Source organism: Aythya marila (assembly GCF_965140915.1).
Source record: "Aythya marila genome assembly, chromosome: 10".
In the NCBI taxonomy this organism is placed as follows: domain Eukaryota; kingdom Metazoa; phylum Chordata; class Aves; order Anseriformes; family Anatidae; genus Aythya; species Aythya marila.
The window spans coordinates 15,888,194-15,911,569 of NC_139051.1; the positions used below are offsets into that span (position 1 = coordinate 15,888,194).

General features: G+C 38.7%; 2 protein-coding genes across 3 annotated transcripts in view; one reads left to right on the forward strand and one right to left on the reverse strand.

Annotated features, from left to right (window-relative positions):
* The window catches only part of IPPK (inositol-pentakisphosphate 2-kinase), a 30,504-nt gene extending 12,692 nt beyond the window's left edge, over positions 1 to 17,812 (forward strand). Inside the window, exons 3-13 of the mRNA XM_082767938.1 lie at positions 3,132 to 3,227; positions 4,020 to 4,086; positions 5,946 to 6,067; positions 6,507 to 6,596; positions 8,296 to 8,354; positions 8,795 to 8,867; positions 9,843 to 10,122; positions 11,228 to 11,378; positions 12,701 to 12,803; positions 13,313 to 13,392; positions 14,435 to 17,812. Coding sequence (XP_082624064.1) covers positions 3,132 to 3,227; positions 4,020 to 4,086; positions 5,946 to 6,067; positions 6,507 to 6,596; positions 8,296 to 8,354; positions 8,795 to 8,867; positions 9,843 to 10,122; positions 11,228 to 11,378; positions 12,701 to 12,803; positions 13,313 to 13,392; positions 14,435 to 14,660 — 1,347 coding nt within the window. The 3' untranslated portion in view covers positions 14,661 to 17,812. The remainder of the gene's footprint in view (positions 1 to 3,131; positions 3,228 to 4,019; positions 4,087 to 5,945; positions 6,068 to 6,506; positions 6,597 to 8,295; positions 8,355 to 8,794; positions 8,868 to 9,842; positions 10,123 to 11,227; positions 11,379 to 12,700; positions 12,804 to 13,312; positions 13,393 to 14,434) is intronic.
* Positions 17,813 to 17,823: 11 nt separating this feature from the next.
* Positions 17,824 to 23,376, reverse strand: part of CENPP (centromere protein P) — a 139,974-nt gene continuing 134,421 nt past the window's right edge. For both annotated transcript variants that reach the window (XM_082767941.1, XM_082767942.1), the window contains 3 exons: positions 20,151 to 20,230; positions 18,308 to 18,399; positions 17,824 to 18,001 (listed from right to left, as the gene is read on the reverse strand). In XM_082767941.1, coding sequence (XP_082624067.1) covers positions 17,829 to 18,001; positions 18,308 to 18,399; positions 20,151 to 20,230 — 345 coding nt within the window. In that variant the 3' untranslated portion in view covers positions 17,824 to 17,828. The remainder of the gene's footprint in view (positions 18,002 to 18,307; positions 18,400 to 20,150; positions 20,231 to 23,376) is intronic.

Consider the following 23,376-nt stretch of genomic DNA (forward strand, 5'->3'; position numbering starts at 1 on the left):
ACTTTCTAGTAAGAGGCATACTGAAATTCAGATGTGCATCTCAGTCTCTGCTGTTTAGCTCCTTTGGAAAAGGTTTTATAAAAAAAAAAAAAAAAAAAAAAAGTCCAAATGCTGTTTTGCATTTATACTGCTTGGGAATGAATTTGGGACTACATAACTCAGCAGTTAAACAAGGCGACAGTATCACAAATTATAATTTTATTGTTACAATTAAGTGTTTGAATAAAAAGTACCGATAGTGAATAATATAACTGGGGATTACATTTCTTTAGTAGAATGCCAAGTATCAGGACTCGTGGAATGACTCCAATGGCATGTTGCTAATTTTAGTGTACACGGGTGTTTTGCACGAGTGGATGTTTGCCTTTCTGTTATGTGGAACCTCTGAGAGTTGGCATTTTTGGCTAGATGAACTGGCTGGAATGGTGGCTCCTTCAAAGTTTTTCATCTTTGCCTTTTTTAATGTTAAAGGGTGGTGCTCCAGTAGTTTGTTAGTTGTTTTTTATTTCTTGTTTGCAGTGTTCCCAATACACTTGCTGTTAAAGGGGTGCGGGCAGGTGTCAAAGCAGGGTGAGGGCAGAGGAACAGGGACGTACCCAGCGCTGCTCCCTGCCTTGTGTGGGGAGCAGCAAAGGAGCTTGGGCTGCTGGCAGCCACCTCTCGTGGATGTAGGTGTGCTCAGCACTCGTGATGGGTGCTGGCCTTCCTGCAGAACGCAGGCTGAGCAATGCTGCTTTAAAAATAGGCTTTTTTGTACCCATGTGGGTGGTCTGCTCACTTATCTTGTTGCCTATTCATTATTTTCTTTTAGAGGCACTTCTTTAGACCAGATGACGGCAGCTGAGAAAGTTACTCAGGCACCATCGGTGTGTGTTTTGTTGTAAAACTCAAGCAGTGGAAGATTGCCTGTTCTGAGGAGGCTCCAAGCTTATTTTGGCTCTCTTAAAAGGATTCAGGGAGAGCTGTTCTGAGAAATAGCTCCACATACAGTATGCCAGGCATGTTAAAGAATTAGTGCTGTCCTGGCCTTTACAGAATGATAGAAATGCAAGTGCTCGGAGAAAATTGGACTTCTACTTGCTGCAAAGGATTTTTTATTTGTTTTTTTTTTGTAGCACGCTCCATAATAAAGTAGCAGGGCGTAGTACTGAGTGCTACTGAAGTGAGAGGCTGGAGTACCGCAGCAACATCCAGTAGCAGCCTCTCGGTGTATTGCAGTGCTGTGAATTGCTGTTTCAGTCTGGAAAATTAATTCTGCTAAGGGAAGAGTATTAAACTTGGTGTGCAGTCTCAGCAGGCCTGAATTCTGGTAACAAAATAATCCGAGTTATGCAATTGGTGTAAATTTGTTAGGTAACCCCTCCTGGTGGAAAAAAATCTACCTATTGTAATGGCATTATAGAATAAAGGTAATAAAATTGCCTGGTTAGTGATGGTCTGCTTTATCCTCCTTACACATTTAATTCCTGCTGGATGTTGTCTTTCCCTGGTTCTCCATCAAGTCTTTGTCATTACCTGAGTGAAGCCCTCCTAGCATTTTATTTTCTCTTCTTCTGCTCTGTAGTGCAGAGTACAGAACTTTTTTTTTTCTCCTGTTGATGTTTTTTTTTCCCTCTGTGATTTTCTAACTGGGACATCAGTGTTACACTTCCTCTTCTTCTACTGTAACTTAATCCCAGGAGCACATCTGTGTGGTTCAGTGCTCTGTAGTGTAGGCAAAGGAGTTGTCCTGGTTTCAGTTAGCACAGAATTAATTTTCTTCCTAGTAGCTGGTGGAATGCTGTGTTTTGGCTTAGAATGAGAAGAGTGCTGATAACACCCCGATGCTTTAATTGTTGCAGAGCAGTGCTTATACTAAGCCAAGGACATCTCAGCCTTTGCTCTGTCCTGCCAACGGGCAGGCTGGGGGGTGCAGTAAGAGCTGGGAGGGGACAGACCCAGGACAGGTGACCCAAACTAGCCAAAGGGGTATTCCATACCATCTGACGTCATGCTAAACAATATATAGGGGTGGCTAGCCGGGGGGAGGGGGCCGGACTGCTCGGGGTTAGGCTGGGCATCGGTCAGCGGGTGGTGAGCAATTGCATTGTGCATCACTTGTTTGTACATACTATTATTACTTTCGTATTATCACCATTGTATCATCATTATTATTATTGTTATTATTATTTTTGTTATTTTTTTCCCTGTCTTATTAAACTGTCTTTATCTCAACTCACGGGCTTCACTTTCCATTTCTCTCCCCCGTCCCAGAGAGGGAGGGGGGAGGGTGAGCGAACGGCTGCGTGGTGTTTAGCTGCCGGTCGGGTTAAACCACGACAGGAGTGTTTCCAGAAAAAGATCCAGGAAGGGAGCTTGGAGGTTGTAGTACCAATAGAACAGTGTGCAGAGAACCAGAGTATGCTCAGGTACTGGGGATGTGATCATACTGAAAGGCTTCTCGTGCACGGGCCCTCTGCTGCCTCTCTGAGGTGCAGAAGCGTGCCCAAGTGAGACCACGCCGAGGTGGCCATCCCGCTGCTGGCACTCAGACAGCTTCGTTCCTGTCTAGCTTGGCGTTTTTATCTTGTGGAAGAACTTCGGTGTTTCCTTATAGACGCACAGTGTAAAATTAATGATGGTGCTATACTAAGAGTTTTCATTGTCTAGGGCAGCATTTGGGACAGGTAACAAATTTTGTTTGTGCAAAGGTTTGGGATTTGGCTCAGTCTTTTGGGCCATTCTCTTCTGAACCTCCAGGTGAAGTATTTTGTAGCACTCAGAGGCTCTCCTGAACTCAACCTCTTGGTGAGGAGGCTTGCTGCGTCTCTGCTTTTACTTAGAGATCTTTGAGCTGTTGAGTACTAATAATAGATCTTGAGTGATCTCTCCAACTTCCACTTTCTTAATTTTCTCTGTCCTTTTTTCCTCTGAAACTCAAGTTGAATAATCATCTTCTCTGTTTTTTGTGGCCATCCCAGCCTCTTAAAGAGCAGCAGGGAAACAAATGTAGCCTAAGTTGTGTGTGTCCATTTAATTTCAATATGTACTGACTTAATTGGTGTGCTAAGTCTATGAGTAGTACGCGTATGTATCCTTGAGTAGTGTTTATCATTATTTCATAATTTAATTACTACGTTTCTTTCTTCCAGACTTCAGAGGAAATACTACACCATCTGCAAAACATCGTAGACTTTGGAAAACATGTCATGAAGCAGTTCTTTGGGGAGAATTATGTTCACCATGGGGTAAATGTTTTATTCTTAAAATAAATGGCTTATGCATGGTAAACTATACAGTCTTTTCGGGAACACTGAATGCCACTGAAAGCAATTAATAGGGTTTAGAGATATTCTTGAGCAAACTACACACAAGAAGCATTTGGTTAAGAACAAAGATCCTGCTTTGTGCTGCTGAGGTGATTGGATTGTACTCTGTGGCTTGCACTGTTTCAAGCTACTGCTGAAAAAAGCGGTCATTCCTTGGCCCTGTATAAGGTGAGAGGTGAGAAAGATAGGTTTTGAGACTACCTTTGCAAAACAAGGGGAGGAATCTGGTTCACACAAACTGTCTAGATCTGTGTGCACTCAGAGGTAACTTTCCTTGCCATGCACTTCAAGGTGGCGAGATCTCGTTAACTGACCATCAGGTACCTGAGTGGGGAAGTTGGGGTTGGAACCTGATGGGCACAACTCTGCCTTGGAGGGGTGGGGAGTGAGACACCGGCCAGAAGTGGGACTGTTTCATTTGGGAAATGATGCAAGTTTCTTCATGAACGTTAAACTCATCCTGAAAAATGACTTTTTTCATGCATTTGTTAAAATTCCATTTTGTTTTCAAAGTGTTGTATGTGAACTCAGGTGCAGGTCTTCATATAGGTGGTTAACCTGAGAGAGAAGCTGCTGATCGTATAGCTTAGTATACTGCTGTTAATGTCCGTTGAGCTTTGGTATTCCATTTTAAGACTCCCAAACTCTGGGTGTTAATCTTTGTGTTGAAATACATATATTTACTTTTTTTTTTTTTTTTTTTTTAAATAGGAAATTATTCAACTGCCTTTAGACTTTGTAAGACAGCTCTGTTTAAAGATTCAGCCAGAGAGGCCAGGTAAGTGCCCCATTAAAAGGGGGTCATTGCTCAAGCTATAAAAACATTGTGCTTTAAAATAAAGTTAAAAAAAGTATCATAACCCAGAACATGAGGGAACTTCTTTCAGTACTAAAACAATGAAAAGCTGAAAATTTGTTGTGGAAAAATGGGTGTGTTCCAGGCTTTAAAACTGCATCTGCTAGTGGTTTCATCAAATTGGAGAAAGGGATCCACATTAAGCCTGTGTTTGATAATTCCTGAACAAGCTTTTTACCTTGCTCTTGAAGTCCTTTAGAAAGATAAAGGAGGGTGGTGGAAGATACACATTAAAATACTGTTTTCTCAAGCCTTCTTTAGAAGGCTCAGAAACATCTGTTTTAGGAGATTTCATAGAAGAAAGATGTGATATTAAATCCTTTGGTAAGTGTAGCCAGTTCCTTGAAGCCTTTGATCCCTTGGAAAAAGTGACTTAATTTACCTATGGAAAAGGCACTCTGTATTGACTTGTCACCTGAGAAAGTTTCAGAGTACCAGAAACCAGGAAGGTAAGTAAATACTGTGCCTAATAAAAGTTGCTAAAGTGAAAAACAGAAGTTACAAAACCAATGATGCTTTGGTAGAAGTTAATGATAGAATTTAGTTACTTTTTTTCAACAAAATGATCTTAAACAGAGGTTTCCTCTTGCTCATCCTAGTGAAGTACTGCATGTGTTTGCAGGGTGGTGCCTAAGGAGGCTTCCTTTTCTGTGATTTTTTTATTTGTTTTGTTTTCTATTGTGATATATTTTTAAGAATGGGCTTTTTTTTTTTTTTTTTTTTTAATTTTTTTTTTAAAGAACAGATGCTGTTAACTGAACACATGTATTCCCTGTCTTTTTAGCAACAGAGATATTTGAAAAACTAGGACTGTATGTTCTCATTAAATTTGAATTAAAATCTCACAGACCTTTCTCTGTCCTGTTACCTTTCCCCGAAGGTGCGTGGAGGGAGGTTATTTCAAGGCTTTAATCTATGCAATTCCTTGTAACCTTAGTCCGAAACCTTTTTGCTTGCTTGTGTTTTTTTTTTTTTTTTTTTTTTTCCCTCAAGACTGTTTATCTGGACTATATTCAGAAATACTATTTTTGGGTGGTTTTAAAAATTCTTGCAATAAACTATCATAGAATCAGGAATCCTCCTTTAAGGAAGAGGAGCCTAACTTTTGTTTCTTTTATGTTGCTTTTGTCCTATTTATTATTTTGTTGTAAATACTGGAATGTTAGGGAGAGGTGGTTCTTCAGTTAGTTGCTTCCTATCAATATTTTTCAGTACATTGTATCTTGATTTCAAGCCTGGGACAAATGTTTGAAACCTTGCAGAAGCACTACATGCAAACTGAGGAATCGAGCTAAGCCACTTGTGGATTCTGTTTAGATTTACACTTTCTCCTCAACTTCTGCCTGTCGCTATTGATACGCCTGTCCATTTCCACAGGCCCAGGGATGGCAGCAATTTTAGTAAGCACACATGAGATCGTGTCTTTGAATACAGTTATAAATCTCTACCTTGGCCACTCCTTTGCTGTTTCAGGCCTCTCATTGCTAAGTTTCCTAGGATGAGCTGGAAACAGGCCATTAAAAGCAGCTCTTGAAGCACTCTTTATGACACTTTTGAGGAAGGAGAAAATGGGTGTTGCTAATGGGAAGGCCAGATTTATGCAAGTGCATAATTGGCTAAATCCTGCTAAACTGTGTCCTGCCTTTGTGTTGTGTTTTTTTTGTGTGTATGTGTGTTTTGTTTCATTTCTTTTTTCCCCCAACTGCTGAACAACACAACTACAGTGTAAAAGAAAAATCCACACACTTAATTTTCTTGGTGGTGTTTTTTTTTCTCTCTAGAGTCTCGCTGTGATAAGGATATGGACACACTTAGTGGTTATGCAATGTGCCTTCCTAATCTTACCAGGCTGCAGACCTATCGTTTTGTGGAACATCGGCCAATCCTCTGCATAGAGATTAAGGTATTGAATAGGAGAAAATCCTTCTGTTTTTTTTTTGTGGTTTTGTTGTTTTACAGTTTTTAAGCGTGTACTGACCAGAGCAATTTGAAGAAATTCAGCAGTAGGATATGGCATAGCTCACTGCTTTTGCTGTGACCCATAGGATAAAATACCATCCCTGCTCCCTCACCAAATTTCTGATCTTTTGAAACTTGTTAAATTCCCAGATATTAGTAGGTTTCTTCTGTAGGCCACAGCAATTTTGTGTGTCCTTATTTCTTCACTGAGTACTCTAAAATAATTGGGAATAATGTACAGTGACGTATATAAAACCTTTAAGTATTAGGCGTTGATTTATATATTTTTTTCTGTGTAAATACTTGAAAGATTTGCATATTGTGGGCCCTTTGTAGAAAGAAATGCATTTCTATTTGTAATCATTTCTGTTTGTTTGTTTTAGCCCAAGTGTGGCTTCATTCCTTTTTCCAGCCATGTTTCACAGGAGATAAAACACAAGGTGTGTCGTTACTGTATGCATCAGCATCTAAAGGTAATTTTTTTGGTCTTCGTCCTGCTTTCTTTTGACAGTACTGTGTTTTATTCACAGTTATAAGCTTATTTCATGTTGAAACTTGCGTGTTGTTGCTTAAACCTCTGATATGACTAACAATGGTAGGTGGATATGGATCTGAGTTGCTGGGTGTGAATCTATTTAGTGAGAGGTGGAAAAATTTCTGTGGGAAGTTGGAAGCAAACAAATACAATATTTGTCCTTAGGGACTATTGAACCTGTTGGTAAGGTAAACTCTTAAATCAAATTTCCTCTTAAATACAGCTCAGCGAATGCATGGTGACATCCCATACCGTAAAGCAGCAGGTAACTGTGGTGGTTTTAATCCGGTGGGCGGCTGAACTCCACAACTGCTCTCTCACTCCCCCTCCTCAAAGAGGAATGGGGAGAAAATATGATGAAAAGGGCTCAAGGGTTTAGATAAGGCCAGGGAGATCATGCAGTAATTATTGTGATGGGCAAAACAGACTCAGCATAGGGAGATAGTAACATCTATTGCCTATTACTAACAACCTAGAGAAGCAAGAAACAAAGGAAAGAAACCAAAAGCACCTTCCCCCCCCCATCCACCCTCTTCCACCTCCTCCCACCGAGTGGCGCAAGGGAACGGGGGAATGGGGATTATGGTCAGTCTCCAGTGCTTCTTTGCTGCTCCTTCTCGGTCACTCTTGTTCCCTGTGCTGTGGGGTCCCACCCACGGGATGCAGTCCTTGATGAACTGATCTGGCGTGGGCTTCCCACAGGCAGCAGCTCTTCCAGAGCTGCTCCAGATATGGGTCCGTACCACAGGGTCCATCCCTCAGGAGAAAACTGCTCCAACCTGGCTCCCCTACGGGCAGCAGCTCCTGCCAGGTCACCTGCTCCTGCGTGGGCTCCTCTCCACGGGCTACAGGTCCGGCCCGGAATCTGCTCCGGCAGGGGTCTTCCACAGGCGGCAGCCTCCGTCGGTGCAGGGCCACCTGCTCCACCGTGGTCTCCTCCACGGGCTGCAGCGTGGAACCCTGCTCCACCGTGGTACTCCATGGGCTGCAGGGGGACATCCTGCTTCACCATGGTCCTCACCACAGGCCGCAGGGGACTTCTGCTCCGGCGCCTGGAGCACCTCTCCCCCTCCTTCTGCACTGACCTTGGCACCTGCAAGGCCATTCCTCACTCCTCTCACTCTCCCAGCTGCTGTCTGGCGCAGTGTTTTTTTTTTTTTTTTTTTTTTTTTTTTCCCTGACTTAAATATGCTCTCAAAGAGGCACAAAACAACACGGCTTATTGGCTTGGCTCTGGTCAGCGGTGGGGCCCTTACCAAACATGGGGCAGCTTCTAGATCCTTCTCACAGAAGCCACCCCTATAGCCCCCTGCTACCAAAACCATGCCACGTAAACCCACTACAGTAACATGTGGGATGTATATGAGCAATGTCCATTTTGTATCTGAAATCATATAACTGGCTTACTGGAATTTAATGTGACCTTTTGTCCTACTTTCCATTTGTGAATACAGTTTGAGTGTTTTGAGGCAAATATGACATGGAAGACACTTAGTAGTCATGAGCTGGAAGTCCAAGGAGTTTAAGTATCATGGGACTTCTGAAGAGAGGATATTAGTGCCACACACCTGCCTTAAAATAACCGAGAACAGCTATTACAGAAAGTGATTAACAAGAGTAGTTCTGCTTTTCAACAGGTAGCAAATGGAAAATGGAAGCGACCAAGTAAATATTGCCCATTGGATCTCTTCTCAGGGTAAGGAGTTGTGTGACCTGTGTTTTTGCGGCAAAAAAATCCATTGTAGATTTCTTTCTCAGATTACTTTGAGTTTCCCAGAAGCATTAAAAATGATTAATGCCTGCTTGTCTGACTTTTACAGTGAATGTTTCTGGTGCTATATGCCTCTTAACACCTATTTCAGGAATCAGAGTTCTTTAATTAATGCAACAGTACCTTCTGCTACATAACATGAAACCTCAGAAATGTTTTAATTTGCCCAGATTTAATATTCTAATTTCCAGTAGTTAGTCTTTGCAGTGACTTTAGCATGAGTAACAATGCTTAATGGGTGTGTTCACTTCAGGTGCCCAGTTTTGACTCGACAGAGTCCTCCAGGCATAGGTGTAAATACCTAATGGTGGTGATAAAACATTCTTGGATTTCTTGGATGTTTATATGCTTTTTTTTCCCCCTAGAAATAAACAAAGAATGCACTTTGCTTTGAAGAGCTTATTACAGGAGGCACAGAACAACTTGAAAATATTTAAGGTAAGCAATCAAATCCGTCTCTGTCTTGCTTTTTTTTTTTTTAATTTCCTTGGTTAAACAACTTGACTTCAGCACCTGAACAGTCAAGATACTGCTTAATTGGCACCATCACTAATGGACCATGAAGTAGAAGAGAATGGAAAAATGGAAAAATCCGTTGTTAGATTTCAAGTTAGGACAGGTAAATAGGAGTTTTCCAGAACTAATTAGTTGAAGTGAATCACAAAGGAACAACTAATAGAAAAAGACTTTCAAAGGTGACCATTTTAAAACTTGGTATGCCTCAGGACGAAGAAGGTAGAGAACTTCGCATGTTGCTACAAGTATTTTTGGAAATTACAATTACAACATTTGTGCAAGTCAAACGCACAGCATGCCTCACTGAAGAAGTAAAAAGTCACCTTTTATGTGGAAGTAATGTAGGGAAAATATAAAGCAGTAAGTGATGGATTATGCGGATCTTAGATTAATTCTAAGAAATAAAATTATTTTCAATTTATTCAAGTATTAAGCCAACTACTTGAATTACTTAAAATTGTATGAACTGTCCTGTTTATTTATTAGACTGCAGGTAAATATCATGATTTTTCTGTCTCTTTCGATTATAGCTTTCCTTTTCCTATTTGGCTTTTAAAAAAAGGTTGTTTAACATTGCACTTTTTCACTATTGACATTATTCAAAAAGAAGAAATAGGAAAACAAGCTAAGTATCATTTCACTTCTATTGTTCTTATTACTTACAGTAGTTGAGTAAGTAGCATGTGACTTAAATGGTTTGTTTTATTTGTGGTCCTAATTCAAAGGTTGTTACCTGGGGTATCTGAGTAAGAGATTGGGAATGGGTGTATTTGTATGTATACTGTTATACTAACGCTTTCATGTGTCATTTAAAAACATTAAATGTAATACTTTGATTAACTAAGTATGAGTAACTGTATTTCATGAAGTGTCTCAATCTCCCTTTTTCATTTGTAGAACGGGGAACTAATTTATGGCTGTAAAGATGATCAGGAATGTGTATCTGACTGGAACGAACTTGCTCGTCACTTAAAACCTTTCTTTTTCCCTTCAAATGGATTGGTCAGTGGACCACACTGTACAAGGACAATTGTTAAAGAACTAATCCATGTTATAACTATGACGCTACTAAGTAGTACTGATGCCTGCAGGGCAGGTGATATGAAGACAGTTCCCATTTCACAAGGAAGAAGCTACTGTGAAGCAAGTGCTTTTAATAAGGAGCTAGTAAGAAATGGTAAGAAATAATTACTTGAACAATATCAATAACTAAATGCTATCACATAATGATTTGGATGCTTGCCTCTCAGTTGGTCTTTAATAGTGGTGTGAGAACTGAAACAGTGGGAATTTAGTGATTTCTTTTTTTTTTTTTTAAAAAAAAAAAAAAAGTTCTGAGCCACATAGCTGCTAAATAATTGTTTGTAGGGTGACCTTGCAGTGAGAACTTCTAGCATTGTACCTGCTGACTGGGGTAAAAATGAATTCAGAAGGTAGCAGAGGATAAATAAAAGAAAATACCCATTTGAGCTGGTAACAGTAATAGGTTATTTTAAATGACTGGGGAATTTTTATGTTCTATGTGATGAAATCTGGCTGCTTTTGTTGGTCTGATACATAGCACCTGTTCCTTGCCTTTCCTTGCTCCTTCTGTCAGACTAGCCTTCTAGGGTGTAGCTCACTTTATTTTCTTCTACACCACTCCTGGTAAAGAGAAGGTATGAATACTGGGGGGAAAAATGGGAAATGAGAGCTGGAAGGCTGTAAATCATGTTAATTCCCCGTAAAGTTTGAATTGTTCACGAAGCTGCTAATTACTCCAATTATACAAATAGTGTGCTTCTTGATCTGCTTTAAGGAAGATCTGTTTTACTGCTGGTTGCTTTTTGCTGTATTTTGTGGAGAAAGAGCTGTCTGTCTTACACAAATATCAAATATGATTCAATTTATACTATCTGAGAGAGACTCTGATTTGCCAAATTACTCTCTACCAGCAGTTTGTACTGTTGAAATCAAATTTGTGGTGGCTTCAAACTTGCAAAAAAATTCTTGTAGATGTGAACAAGTAGATTGCAATGGAAGTGTTCGTTTTCATCTGAATAATTTGTAGAGTTGTATATCAAGTATGGTATTTTACAGCCAAATACGTGTTATTTAAATGTGCAATTAAGTAGAGGCACCTGTTATATTAGTGCTTGGAAATGGAAGTGTTTTGGCTTTTTTTCTTTGACTGGTCTGAAGCACATTTGGATTTGCTTTGTGAACAAGTACCTGTGATAGCAAAATGAAGCAAAACAAAGACATCATATTTGCCTTTTTTTTGAAAATATATTTTCTTCTAGGTAAACATAAATTGGAAAGCTCTGGCTTACCAAAGGGTTGTCTGCTTTATAAAACCCTTCAGGCTCAGATGCTTGACATGCTGGATATTGAAGGACTCTATCCATTGTACACTAGAGTTGAACAGTACTTAGAGGAGTTTCCTGAAGAGAGGTAAGATTTGATGTCTTTTCAGTTCTGATTAAATAGCTTTGCAGGCAAGACTGAGTCTGTACACATGCAACTATTTGTTATCTTTTGGTATGCTGTGTGTCACCATCGTTAATGGTATTGTATGTTCTGAATCTCTAACTTGAAATGCCAGATAAGTGGAAGATGATAATGGCATTAAATGCAGTAATAATGGTGTTCTTACAGTCATTCTCAAGTCGTATTGGTCTACCTACTACCTGCCCTTTAAAACCCTTACTTTGATATTCAGCAACAATCCAAACTGAACTTGCAGGATGTAACAGAACAATTGAAGGGATAATGGACTAATTAATATCTGCTCTTGTTCAGCCTGACCTTGTTAAGAGTAAGAGTAGCTTAAAATGCCAGATCACAAGCAATCAAATCATACTTGAGGCACATGAATCTTTATCTTGCTATATATCGTGCCTGGTGAACAAATATTGAATATTGCAAGCTGCTACATTTGTTCTAAAATACGGCTTATTAGTTGAAATAATCACTATAAAAAGCCGTAACTTTGACACTTTTTTGCATTCTTGAGGGGTAACTTGCCTGTAATTCTGCCACTGATCACAAGAGGGCACTGTGGCTTCACTTACAAGGTGGTGCAGCTTTGGGTTCCTTTGTTGCAATTTGAAGGGTTATATTCTGGCAGGCAATGCAGTGGCCTTAAGTTCTGCTTAAACCATTTGCAGTGGGGCTTACCTGGATATTTGTACGTGAAGCAAGTCACTTGAAAATGTATTCTTTTATCTATGTGGTGTCTGTATGCTCTAAAACTCCATTTTTATGGGTTCATATTTTCAGGAGTCCAGGTATTTAACATAGGAAGGAAGGAGACCAAGTAAGCCATTCCATTGCTAGCACATCAAGTACCTGCACGCATTATGAAGTGGGGGGGTGGGGAGCAGGGTCTTGTAAGAAAGTTCATGCCCCACTATTTGCCCAGAAAGCCAAGCTTTCTGGGAACTTCCACAGTTACAAACTTTGAAACTTTCCGATTTTCACTAAAAAAAATGCTGCTTTTGTGATACAGAGGTGAGGGTGAATTAAGAGTGATTAATCTTAAAAACAAACTAACAAACAAACCAAAACAAACACCCAAACCTAAACAGTAGCAGATCTTAAGCAAAATGAGGCTCATAGGGATTGGTCAGGGTGTTAATTAACCTGTTGCCATCTTTACTGGTGTTGGTGTTGGTATGTTCTAATCTGAATATCCGGGCTGCTTAAGAAAGATCTCACTGGCTATCAGTAAATCATCTTGGCTGTCTGTAAATCTTCTTTTAAAATTTATTTAGAAGTACATTACAGATAGATGGGCCTTACAATGAAGCATTTTATGAGAAGCTGCTAGATCTTTCAACTGAAGATGATGGGACAATAGCATTTGCATTAACAAAGGTACTTTTCCTGTATATATTGTTGAAACTTTTGTCTGACAGTTTTTAATAAACACTTATCTAACTGAAATCGATGGATAGCCTGTTAGCATCACCACTGTCTCGTTAGAATTTTGTACAGGTAAAAGTGCTTAGTTTTGACAGGGTGCCAAGCTGTATGGTATGTAGCAGAAACACTTAAAACCAAACTATTTAGCACCTGTTCATGGAAAAAAAAAAAGCTGGCTATTTCCTGTCTAGGCTGAGGAGGCATTTACATGACCAGGTGCTTCTCTGACCTTCAGGAAAAGACATTTCTGTAGAAATAAGTTTTTACACAGGATGCTGTAAAAGCACTTGTTCTTGCTAAACATCTGCTATAGAGATAATTTCCAGCTCTTTTAACTACCAACATAGTAATATACTAAGTGTACCAGTGCCTTTTGAAAGAACATAAAGAATGGTATATGCTTTATATAAAGGTAAATACAAATAATAATGGAAAATTCTTGTCATTTCTATGTTGTGTAGGTGCAACAGTACAGAATAGCAATGACTGCTAAAGACTGCTCCATCATGATTTCCCTTTCACCTTGTCTACAAGACGAATGGTAAGAGTTATCTGCTTTTGAGTGACTAATATTCATTAGGAATCTGAAGATTCATTTACACAGTTCAGTAAATCCATATAACTGTTGAAGCTTTTTTTTTTTGTTTTCCTGTGTGTGTGTGTGTGTCCAAATATTTCTCTGTGGGCATATTGGTGAGGTAGGGTTCTGATTTAAGACAGGGTAGACATCTGGTTTTTCTTGAAGGGTTTTAAGTTGATAAAAGGTCAAGCTTTTATATTTACTCCCGTCGTGAAGTTTGAGTTGATTGTTCATGGTAGATATACATGGTATTTAGCTAGGTAAAATTTTTCTGCCTTGCTGTCCTCATCGGAGAGATTTTTTTCTAGATGAGTTGCTTTTAACTTTAATTAGAAAACAGAAGTCTGTATTAAGCATATCAATAGAAACAAGGCAATATCAGGAGGTGACATCTACTGTAAGGCAAGAGGCTTTGCCAAAGTGTTACCTGTTTTGACTTGTGTCAGCAATAAGTCTTGCTCTTATATGGGGGATTTTACTTTAGAGCATATGGTCTTCTGCGTTTGCCCTGCGGTTCTTGAGTAAAAGGTTCATGTGGGAGATGGCTCTTGCAAAAGTTGATCTGTTACTAAATTCTCCATCCTTCAATATGCTTGGACAGTAGTTCTGATACTAAATTGTATTACCTTGAACCAAGTGAGAGTTGCAGTAATTTCTTCTGCTAGTTAATAAGGCTCTTGATTTGTATTCAATCTCACCTAGAAATAGTGATATTTAGTGTATTCACTAAATACAGAGACAGACTAATTGTGAGTAGCATTTTGACTTAAACTCTGTGGAAGCTGAAAGGAAAATGACTGGAAGAAGATTCAGCAAATTTACTTAAAGACTACTTAAGCTGGAGCTGTAATTTCCTGAGTGCTACATTGACATTTATTTTCTTAGGCTTTCGTGAAAGTTGTAAAATAAATACGAGAGTCACTTCTGTAAGGGGACCTGGGACGTGTGAATGAAAAATCCTAACCTCGGTGACTCAGATGTGTAATACGGTTTTGTTTTCCAGCTCTGAGCAAAGACCTGTGGTACTAGCATCCAAATCAAGATTCACTTTTTCTGTTTCTGTCCTGGACCTTGACCTTAAACCCTATGAAAGCATTCCTCATCAGTACAAACTCGATGGCAAGATAGTAAACTATTATTTGAAGAATGTACAGGCCAAAGATGACCCAGTTATGTCCAGTCTCTTCAAGGAGAACGAAGACTGCACATTAGTTCTCCACAAAGTGTAACTGTTTCCTTAAGGTTATTTTCATTTGAGCACACTGCAAAGTGAGAGATTAATGGAATACAATTATGGTGATTTTTTTTTTTCTATTGTGTTCGGTGCATTTTTCAGCTGTGAATGTTTTTTGCTTTAAGAAATGGTTTCTAATTGGTAGGCCTTTTCAAAGACATGGAATAGCACTAAAACATGCATTTGCTATGTAACCTAAATGAATGTATTTAATGTGACAGAACAGATAATGTGCCATACCTTGAAGCTAGAGGACAGATCAAAATAATACTAAATGTCCACTTCCTTAGAATTGGAAGAGCACAGAATTACAGGTTTCCTGAGGTGTTGCACTAACATAGAAAACCTAATTACTAACAAGCGAATTGCCTTGGCGTTTGTGCTCATACCTGCTAGGAAGAAGAAATGCTCTGACAAAACCTAATATTAAACTTTAGCATTAAGTCCACTGAAAATACAACTGAAGTGGCTATTCAAGTGTTACTGATCTATGGAACTACCATGTTATTGCAGAACACTTAAGTACTAATGCATGAGGTTAAGAACAACCAGACTGCCTCCAGAAGTTTTGTGATCACTTTGTATCTACCTAAAGCTTCTGAAACTAAGTGAAAAGGGTTAAAGGTAAGTTTTGAATTTTATGTGACAGCTGAGCTTAACTTGTCTGACATATTGGTCTTTTATTTTCTATATGTTACATGCTGCTATTTAAGGTGAAACCACAGCTCGCTCTTACCTAATAGAAATTGAGCGATAGGAATGATATATTCTGAATTTTCCAGATTACTTTAGGTCTTTCAGACCGTTTCAATTGCTTTTTGCATTTGTGTGGCATTATTTCACTGACATCCCACCTATTGCGTAGCATGGCCATCCGCTTTCAGGCTTGTTCTTTTTAAGTGACAGAAAAAAATGTGACAGTATCAGAAGCTGGAGGGTCACTTTCTCATGATGAGTACTGGAACTAAGTTTTTATCACTACTTCAGCAACTTAACGATGACTTTACCTTGTAAACATCGATATGTACAGCTGAAAGCCTGTGAGATGTTGCAGTAAGCCATTGGCAAAGAAGATCCTGAGTTGGAAACTGAGGATACACTCAAAACTGTGGGTAGTGTGATAAAATCTATAGCCACCTTTCCCACATGCTTGGGAATTACACTCCCTAAAATGTGCAGAGAGATGCTATTCAAGCTACAGTGAACTGCTATGTTGTTATCTGTATACAGTTACTGTTAGCTGTATACAGTATTACTGGTAATATTTTTTCAAAATAATGTAGGTTAACATTTTAAAAAACGTATTTATATTAGGATCTCAATGTGATGTTTGAGTTACTCCATTTTACCTGAAATTTAAAAAGCAAAACTGTAAAATGCTGTAGATTGGCTCAAATCAAGGAAGAAATATGAAATGCAGAATAACACCAATCATATAGCAGTAGGGCTTCGTAGTGGGAAGTGAATTGTATTAGCAGGCTTATAGTCCACTTCCAGGTGATAGTATGCCTTTCTGGAATAAGGTCATTACTTAAATGTGATACTACAACAGTGTAATAAGCTTGTAGTTAACAATGGTAATAACCCCTCCTTTTCAAAGAAAACCAGGGGAAAAGAGGTCCATTTTTTTAATATCAGAAACCCTCCAATTGTTAGAGAAGTTTGGGAAAGATTATCTGCAGCTGAAAAGGTTTTTTTTTTTTTTTTTTATGCTGTAACTTTAAACGCATTTCTTATGCAAACAGAAGTGTGTTTGCTGATAAACAGTTTCATTTTCATGCAAGAAAGAGATAAAGATGAAATAAAGGTTGCACAAAGCTAGCTAAACCAGTAATATGTCAGTGGGTAAAGTAGCAATGAATTTTGCCTGTCTGCTGCATTCCAAACTTGAAATTAGTCTGCCTTATATCTAATGATATATTTTACAGAGCTGCTGTTCATCAAAACTTAATCTCTGGCATTGTTCCACTGTAGATTCTAACACAAACCTATCTGTTCTGTCAGTTTTTCCTAACCTTCCAGAACAGTAGGAGACTATTTCAATGATCACATAGTGGCTTATTAAAACTATGGTGTTATAAACATACTATGGCTTTGAAATTAGTAGGTTTAATTCTTGATTTCTACACCTATTTCATGACTGCTGCATACTTTGTCATAAGTAACATATAGATCAGGCAGTAGCACTGCTTTTGCATGATTATTGCAGCTATGGACTTGAAAAGGAAGTCTTTTAAAATTACTCAAGATTCCACATAGTTCTTTGATCCTTGATTCTAGGAATAACTGTTACACTCTGTAAGAAGTATGCGATTTCAGATTGTATAGGTTTGGTTTGGACAATGCCATTTGGTTGTGATAGAGCAGGGCATTAACTCTTGAAAAACGCTGCCAGTTCACAAATCAGCTAATGGTACCTCTGATGGAAGTGAAGGAAGATTACAAGATGTCTGTTCTGTTTTGCTTCTTCAGGGACAAAGGTATGAAATGTGGTGCTTTCATAGTGTATTATCTACTAGAATTTTTCCCATAAGTAAAACAAACAAAAAATTAACTAACGTTCACAGCAAGCAGTACTGAACTCACCCACTTCTTGTTATGACAGTATAATGGTCCATTCTTGTTTAGTTTAATGCTGTTTCTACCCAAAACTTATGCTATGGAAAAAAGTTACTTCAGACAATTACATTTTTTTAGCATAATATTTCTTGAAAATCTTCAAATTATTTGCCTGCTTCCAGCCTAATTTAATAAGAAAGCTATTTAACTCTTTGTTCTAGGAGTCTCTTACTGTTCTCTAGTCATTTTAAAATCACTGTACTTTTACAGAGCTGTGAATGAAATTTCCACTTTTTATGGACTTGATTTTGACAGTGCATGATCTTTTAACACTTTCCAGCTATCTAGAAAATGTTAAAAAGATAAACCACTCTGGTACATTAATGATACAGAAAGATAAATTTATAATGAAATCACTCTGTACATGTAACTATTTTATTTGGCATTTTTGTATTTAAATGGCTGTATTTATTTTCATGTCATGACAATTTATATATAACGTGCCATAATTGTACAGATAGCATGTTTTATGAGTATGGTTTCTAAATGGAAAATAACTTAATGTTTATATTCAATAAAATTATAGACTGCATAACACAATATCTTAATTAAAAGTACTTTTGAAATTGCTACCTCTTGTAAGTAATGCTGGAATTGATTTTTCCAAGCCAGCCACTTTGATCAGATTCTCGATTGCTGTCTCAATTCCAAACAGCAGCAGCATGCTTCGGAAGCAGGTAGGTGCATTTTCAAAAGGTGCCATTTTCCGCTCCAAGACTACAAGAATAATGTAAAAGCGAACACGATTTTCAAACAGGTATGCTGTGACTGAAAGTAGCTGTTAGGCTTGCATTTTAGGGTAAGGCAGGTTATCTGCTGTCTAAAAGAAGACACTTTTTTTGCAAGCCTCTTTAAAATAAATACGCAGGAGGTGAAGCTTATCTGCTTGCTAGATTTGGATTTGTTGGCCTGGCTGGGCTCTGCAAGATATATTTTATCTAAAGGGATGCTGGGCAAATAAAAGGGATAGGCATTCTCCTTAAAAGCTCAGAAATGGTCTGTCTCTGCAGAGAATGACGTTACCTTGCTCTGGTACTTTAGTCAGAAGGTCCAGAACAGGTGTGGTTCTCCCTTCTTCATCTATATGTATCTTCCAGACAATCATTAATTCAAACCTGTATCATATCCAGAGAAAAGTTAGTTGTTAACTAGGCAACTGTCTTAGTTTCTTAAAATCAGAAAAACTATGGGATTCAGGAGGTTCATGCTCATTGTGCTCTTAAACAAAATTCATGTCCGGTAATGCAACTCAGAGATCTTTGTATTTAGGAATCAGAAATTCTTAGATTTTTGAACCAAGGAAAATTGGTAATTTGTTGACAAGGGAAGGTTATTACTTCATTTCCAGGTACATTCAACTTTTTAAACTTCAAGAGGATTTTTTTCCCCTAGTTCTTGGTTTTGTCTCTTACAAATTTTAAGTTTACAGAGCACAGTGGTAAAAACAATATGATATGCAAGAAAGAGAAGATTTCTCTGCAACCTGTGGTCTGATACTCTGCTAGATAGAGCATGAAAACAAACTCATTTCAGAAGAAATGTCTGCATAAACAGAGTGAGATTCTGGGCTTGCAATAAGACCCACCCCTGCAAAGTTTATGGCTCTTTTAGAATAATACACAGAGATAACTACAGCCAAGGCCTAGATCCCTGTATCCCTAGACCCTCCCATTATTCCAAGAGTGTTTCTGGTGTTCTGCCTTATTTCCAGCTTTGGCGGTGGGACAAGATCACTGTACTGTAGTAAAAGTGAACAGTTAGACAGTTGGCAGGGTAAGAGTTTTCCTAGTGGAGTACACAGAGATCAGTCTAAAACATTAGTGGTACCTTTGCTGCTTTAAAACAACCCATCTGCATTACTGCATTTGCTACGTGAAGCTTCAAGGATTTTTTCCTTTAAAATTATTTAAAAATGCAAACCTGACAGAATATGTCAAGCAGGGAGCCCAAATAAACCTAGCAAAGTAATACTAATAAATGACATTGAACAGTCACCTCAATCTAACTGATTTCCTTATAAAACAATGGAAGAATATAACTGTAGCTGCTTTCAGCAAAATGGTAAGTGATTTTCTTTACTTTCTTTAAGGGAAAGAAGAACAAGGAACTATGCTTAGCTTCAGTGATTTGTGATCATTGCACCTCCTCCCACAGAAAAAAGTAAGAGCTGTAAGCACTGGGTGTGACAGGCTGCGCGGGCCTTTGCGCTAGCAGGGATGAGCTCTTTTGTTCAGGCCAAGGGGCAGAAACTGCTGCTTTATCTGACAGAAGCAATTTGCCAGCGGCCCACCCGGCCATATTAAGAGGGCTGCTCAGCCTCTGTCCTCTGCCCATTGCTCTGATAACGTAATTCAGAAAGAAAACCAAGATGGAGCAAATGCAGTTGAACCTGATGTGTTTTCTGATGCAGGAGAGGAAGGATGCGTCCTGCCTTCCTGAACTTTGAATTCCAATTCTTCATTGTAATTTGAGCTTCCAAATCCAATATATTATTATTATTAATTATTATTATTACTGTTTTTTTTCTTAAAATGTAACAGTGGGCACACAAGGTAGCAATACAATTTGACTTCTCTAAGAAGGCAATGTGGAAACAGCCTGTACATGTACTACTTCTTTTTTTTCCTCTCTCATTGTTTTCAATGTGTCATTATAACCCTAAAATGTAACAGGCATCACCTAATCTCTGTGTTTAAGAAGTTCTACAAAGCAAAGAATAACTTAATTTTCAAGGAGAACTATGAGAGATTATCACTGTGCATTTTATGATCCTTTATCTACAAAAATCACTCCACAGTTGTAAGTAAAATTTGTCCCTTTTTCTTAAAAACAATACAAGCAAAATCCCATTCATGTATTGCCTTACCCTGGAAGTTTAGGATTCCTTAGAATCATGTAATCTCCCAGCTGTCCTTCTGGAAGGGCTACAACATCAGGATATTTGGCCTGTCAATAAACAGATTCAAAAGAGTATAAATTAGGTCACAGAAATCATAATAGACAAGGTGGCTTCTAGCTAGTAATGTCCCATTGCAAGGGACTTTTAAATACATAAGTTAATAGTGGCAGTGTATTATAGTTAGAAGTAACAATAGTAATTGTAAAAAATTCTGATGTTTGTATTTTTTTAAAGTATCATTCATATGGTATCAACAGACATTTAATTTGATAACATCACAATAAAAAACAGGATTGTGCAGGAACAAACAGATCTGAGAAGTCCTAGTGCAAGACATAGGAAAGTGTGAAATAACATTTTAAATTAAGTTCTGTTAATTTGGTTTAATAACACATTATAATACATCACCATTTCACAAAAAATCCACAAACCAAACCTCTGTGATTTAGTTACCCTTACTCTCTATTCCTTTCGAGAAACAGGATCGGCAAGCTTTGAAAGCATAAAGCAATAAAGGCAATGAGATACCAAAATAACCACTTCTCAAAATCTAATGGGACAGCAGAAAACTACAGAACATATAAAACGATTGACTGCTGTTAAACAGCCACTTTACTGGGAATTTGAGCTATTTACAATTACTGCAGTGTGCTAAGATGGCTCATTGAGCAGTCATCCCATTACTGTTTTGTTACTGCATTTAATACTTTACAGTCTTCAATATGTGTATCTTGAATTACCCCAAACACATAACTTTTGCTAAAACTATTTGAAAGCATGTAAAAAAAACCCAACCCAAATAGTAGCTATGTGTGCATCTTTCAGATATTATGCAATATGTAAGATGACAATTTACTCGAAGAACAAGAGGAGCTCCATATGCATCAAAATACTGAGAAAAAAAAACAATTACTGTATCCTGCAGGGACATGATATTAAAAAAAAAAAAAAGAAAAAGCTTGTTATGTTGAGGACTTTAACACTCTACTTGCTTGTACTGCCTTATGTACTTGATGCTAACCCCTGTTCCAAAAACCGCACTTTATATGAAGTGTGAAAAGACTGTCAGCCTAAGTCATTCTGCAGAGCTCAGAGGGCAAGTGGTATGTCTGATGGAAAAGGAGCAGGAGAGCTCATCTTTGAAAGGCGCTGGAGAAAATGAGTTAGGTTTTATAGGATTACACCTCATCTGGCATACTGAAATTGCTACCAGATGTGAACTTGCTCTGTTGTAGGAATTTATGACAAACTGAGGGGGGGTTGTGCAGAATGCCAAATGACATAAAACACATGGAATTTGCCAATTTAAGTTTTTAGAGTATCTATAGTATATATTATATTATTATGGGGATAAAGACCACAATGCACCCAGAGAACAAAGATGTATAAAAGGCAACAAAGTGCATAGTAGTTACAGCACAAAAACGACACTGGCCTAATAACACAATGATTTTTTTCAGCTTCATTCCCTGTGGAATTATGCTCCTCTGATGCCAAAAGTTTTCCAGGCTTTCCTTCTCAATAACAAATATCAGAGAGATGGGCTATGTGCCTTTGTTTGTCTGGTATCTCAGAATCTAGGAGTCTCTTTAGTTCCAGGTTGCAAACCCTAAAAATTATGACTACTTGAATCTGCTGAACTCAACTCTTAAGTTCCTCATTGACAGGAGATCTCAAGTGCAGCATAGCTGAGCACTGAGTCATGCTTTATCTTCATCCGCCCATACTGAGACCTTTGGGAATCACAACAGAAAATAGAGAAACTAGGTAAGAGTTCCCATTTTCAAAATGCACCCATTACTTGTTTGGAAGTGAGCTCCCGTGCAGCTGCCATGATCGGTGCTTTTTCCTCCAACTAGTGGGTGGTATTTTTTGTACAGAAAACAGAGGTATCTCAAGGACATCACAAAATACACAACTGCCCTCCCTTGTACATGGGAGCGACTGCTTTGGTGAGTTTTGCACACAGGAAGCAGTTGTTCTGTGCCTTACTGAATGCAAGAGTTTTGGCAATCAGTCTGAAGGCTGTGAGAATCTGATCCTGTGTGTCATTCACAGGGTTTGGGATAAAATCCAGCTTCTTAGCAGGAAAGATCCTATCTTAGCAATCCATCAAACACCCAAAAAAGCCAAAACAGAAATACCCACATCTCTTTTCAGACACATTACGTTCTAAAACTGAAGGGTTTGGAGCAGCACGAGGCAGTGCCTCACCCAGAGCTAGACAAGGTTGTGCTCCTCTCCTTGGCCGACTCCTCAGCGTGAGGGTGTGGCAGAAGCAGCAAGTCAAGCTACAGCACCCGAGGGGAAGCGAGCAGTGTTAAATGCTGGCCATTTGAGAGCCAGTAAACAGTAGCACCCTCTACCTTTCCTTCACTGTGTGTAAAATGTAATGACTATAGCTCAGGTGAAACGTGCATCTGGCACAAGTATGGAAGAGTCAGGCAGAGAGTAGGCAAAAGCTGCCCCAGTCCTTACATGACCACACTTCCAAGTGCACTCTGTAGGTACTGGGTTTTCCCCTCACATTCTCTTTTGTGTAGCTGCCAGTTTTCTAGGTTTTCCTCTGGGGATAAAGAAAGCCAAGCAATAACTGGAGCAACAGAACGACCTGATCCACTTGTGGGTCTCTTGGGAAGTACCTCCTAGGGAATCTCACAAGCTGGACAGAGGACAACTGAAGATGTCACGTCAACTACTGTGATACCAGATGGGAAAGATCAGCTACCACTGCATTAAACAAAAACTGACTTCAATCACAAAGTATCTTTCCTCAGATGACTTTTAAATGTCAGTTCATGATCAAACCCAAAAGCCCATGCTATTATTATTTTGGACAGAAATAGTTTTTCCAGATCCTTCAGGAGTCCAAGGAGGGAATCCTATGGGAACTTTTTGTCAGAAGACAAAAATAACAGAAATAGTCTCAAATCACGAGGGGACTCATGAAGAGACTCATCATGATTGAATACACAATCTTCCCTTGCTCCCATGGCAGATTTTACACAGACACGCACACACAGAGCAATCTGAGTCAATAAACTTCTAGGATGTGTTTTTAATCAAAACACATTATTCTTCAACGATTTAAATCTGCTTTGCAACTTTCTGCATACTAGAGTTTTTCTAAGAAAGATATTTGAAAATATTCAGCTTGCCATCTAAAAGCTGGCAAATTCCTTCTAGCCCATTC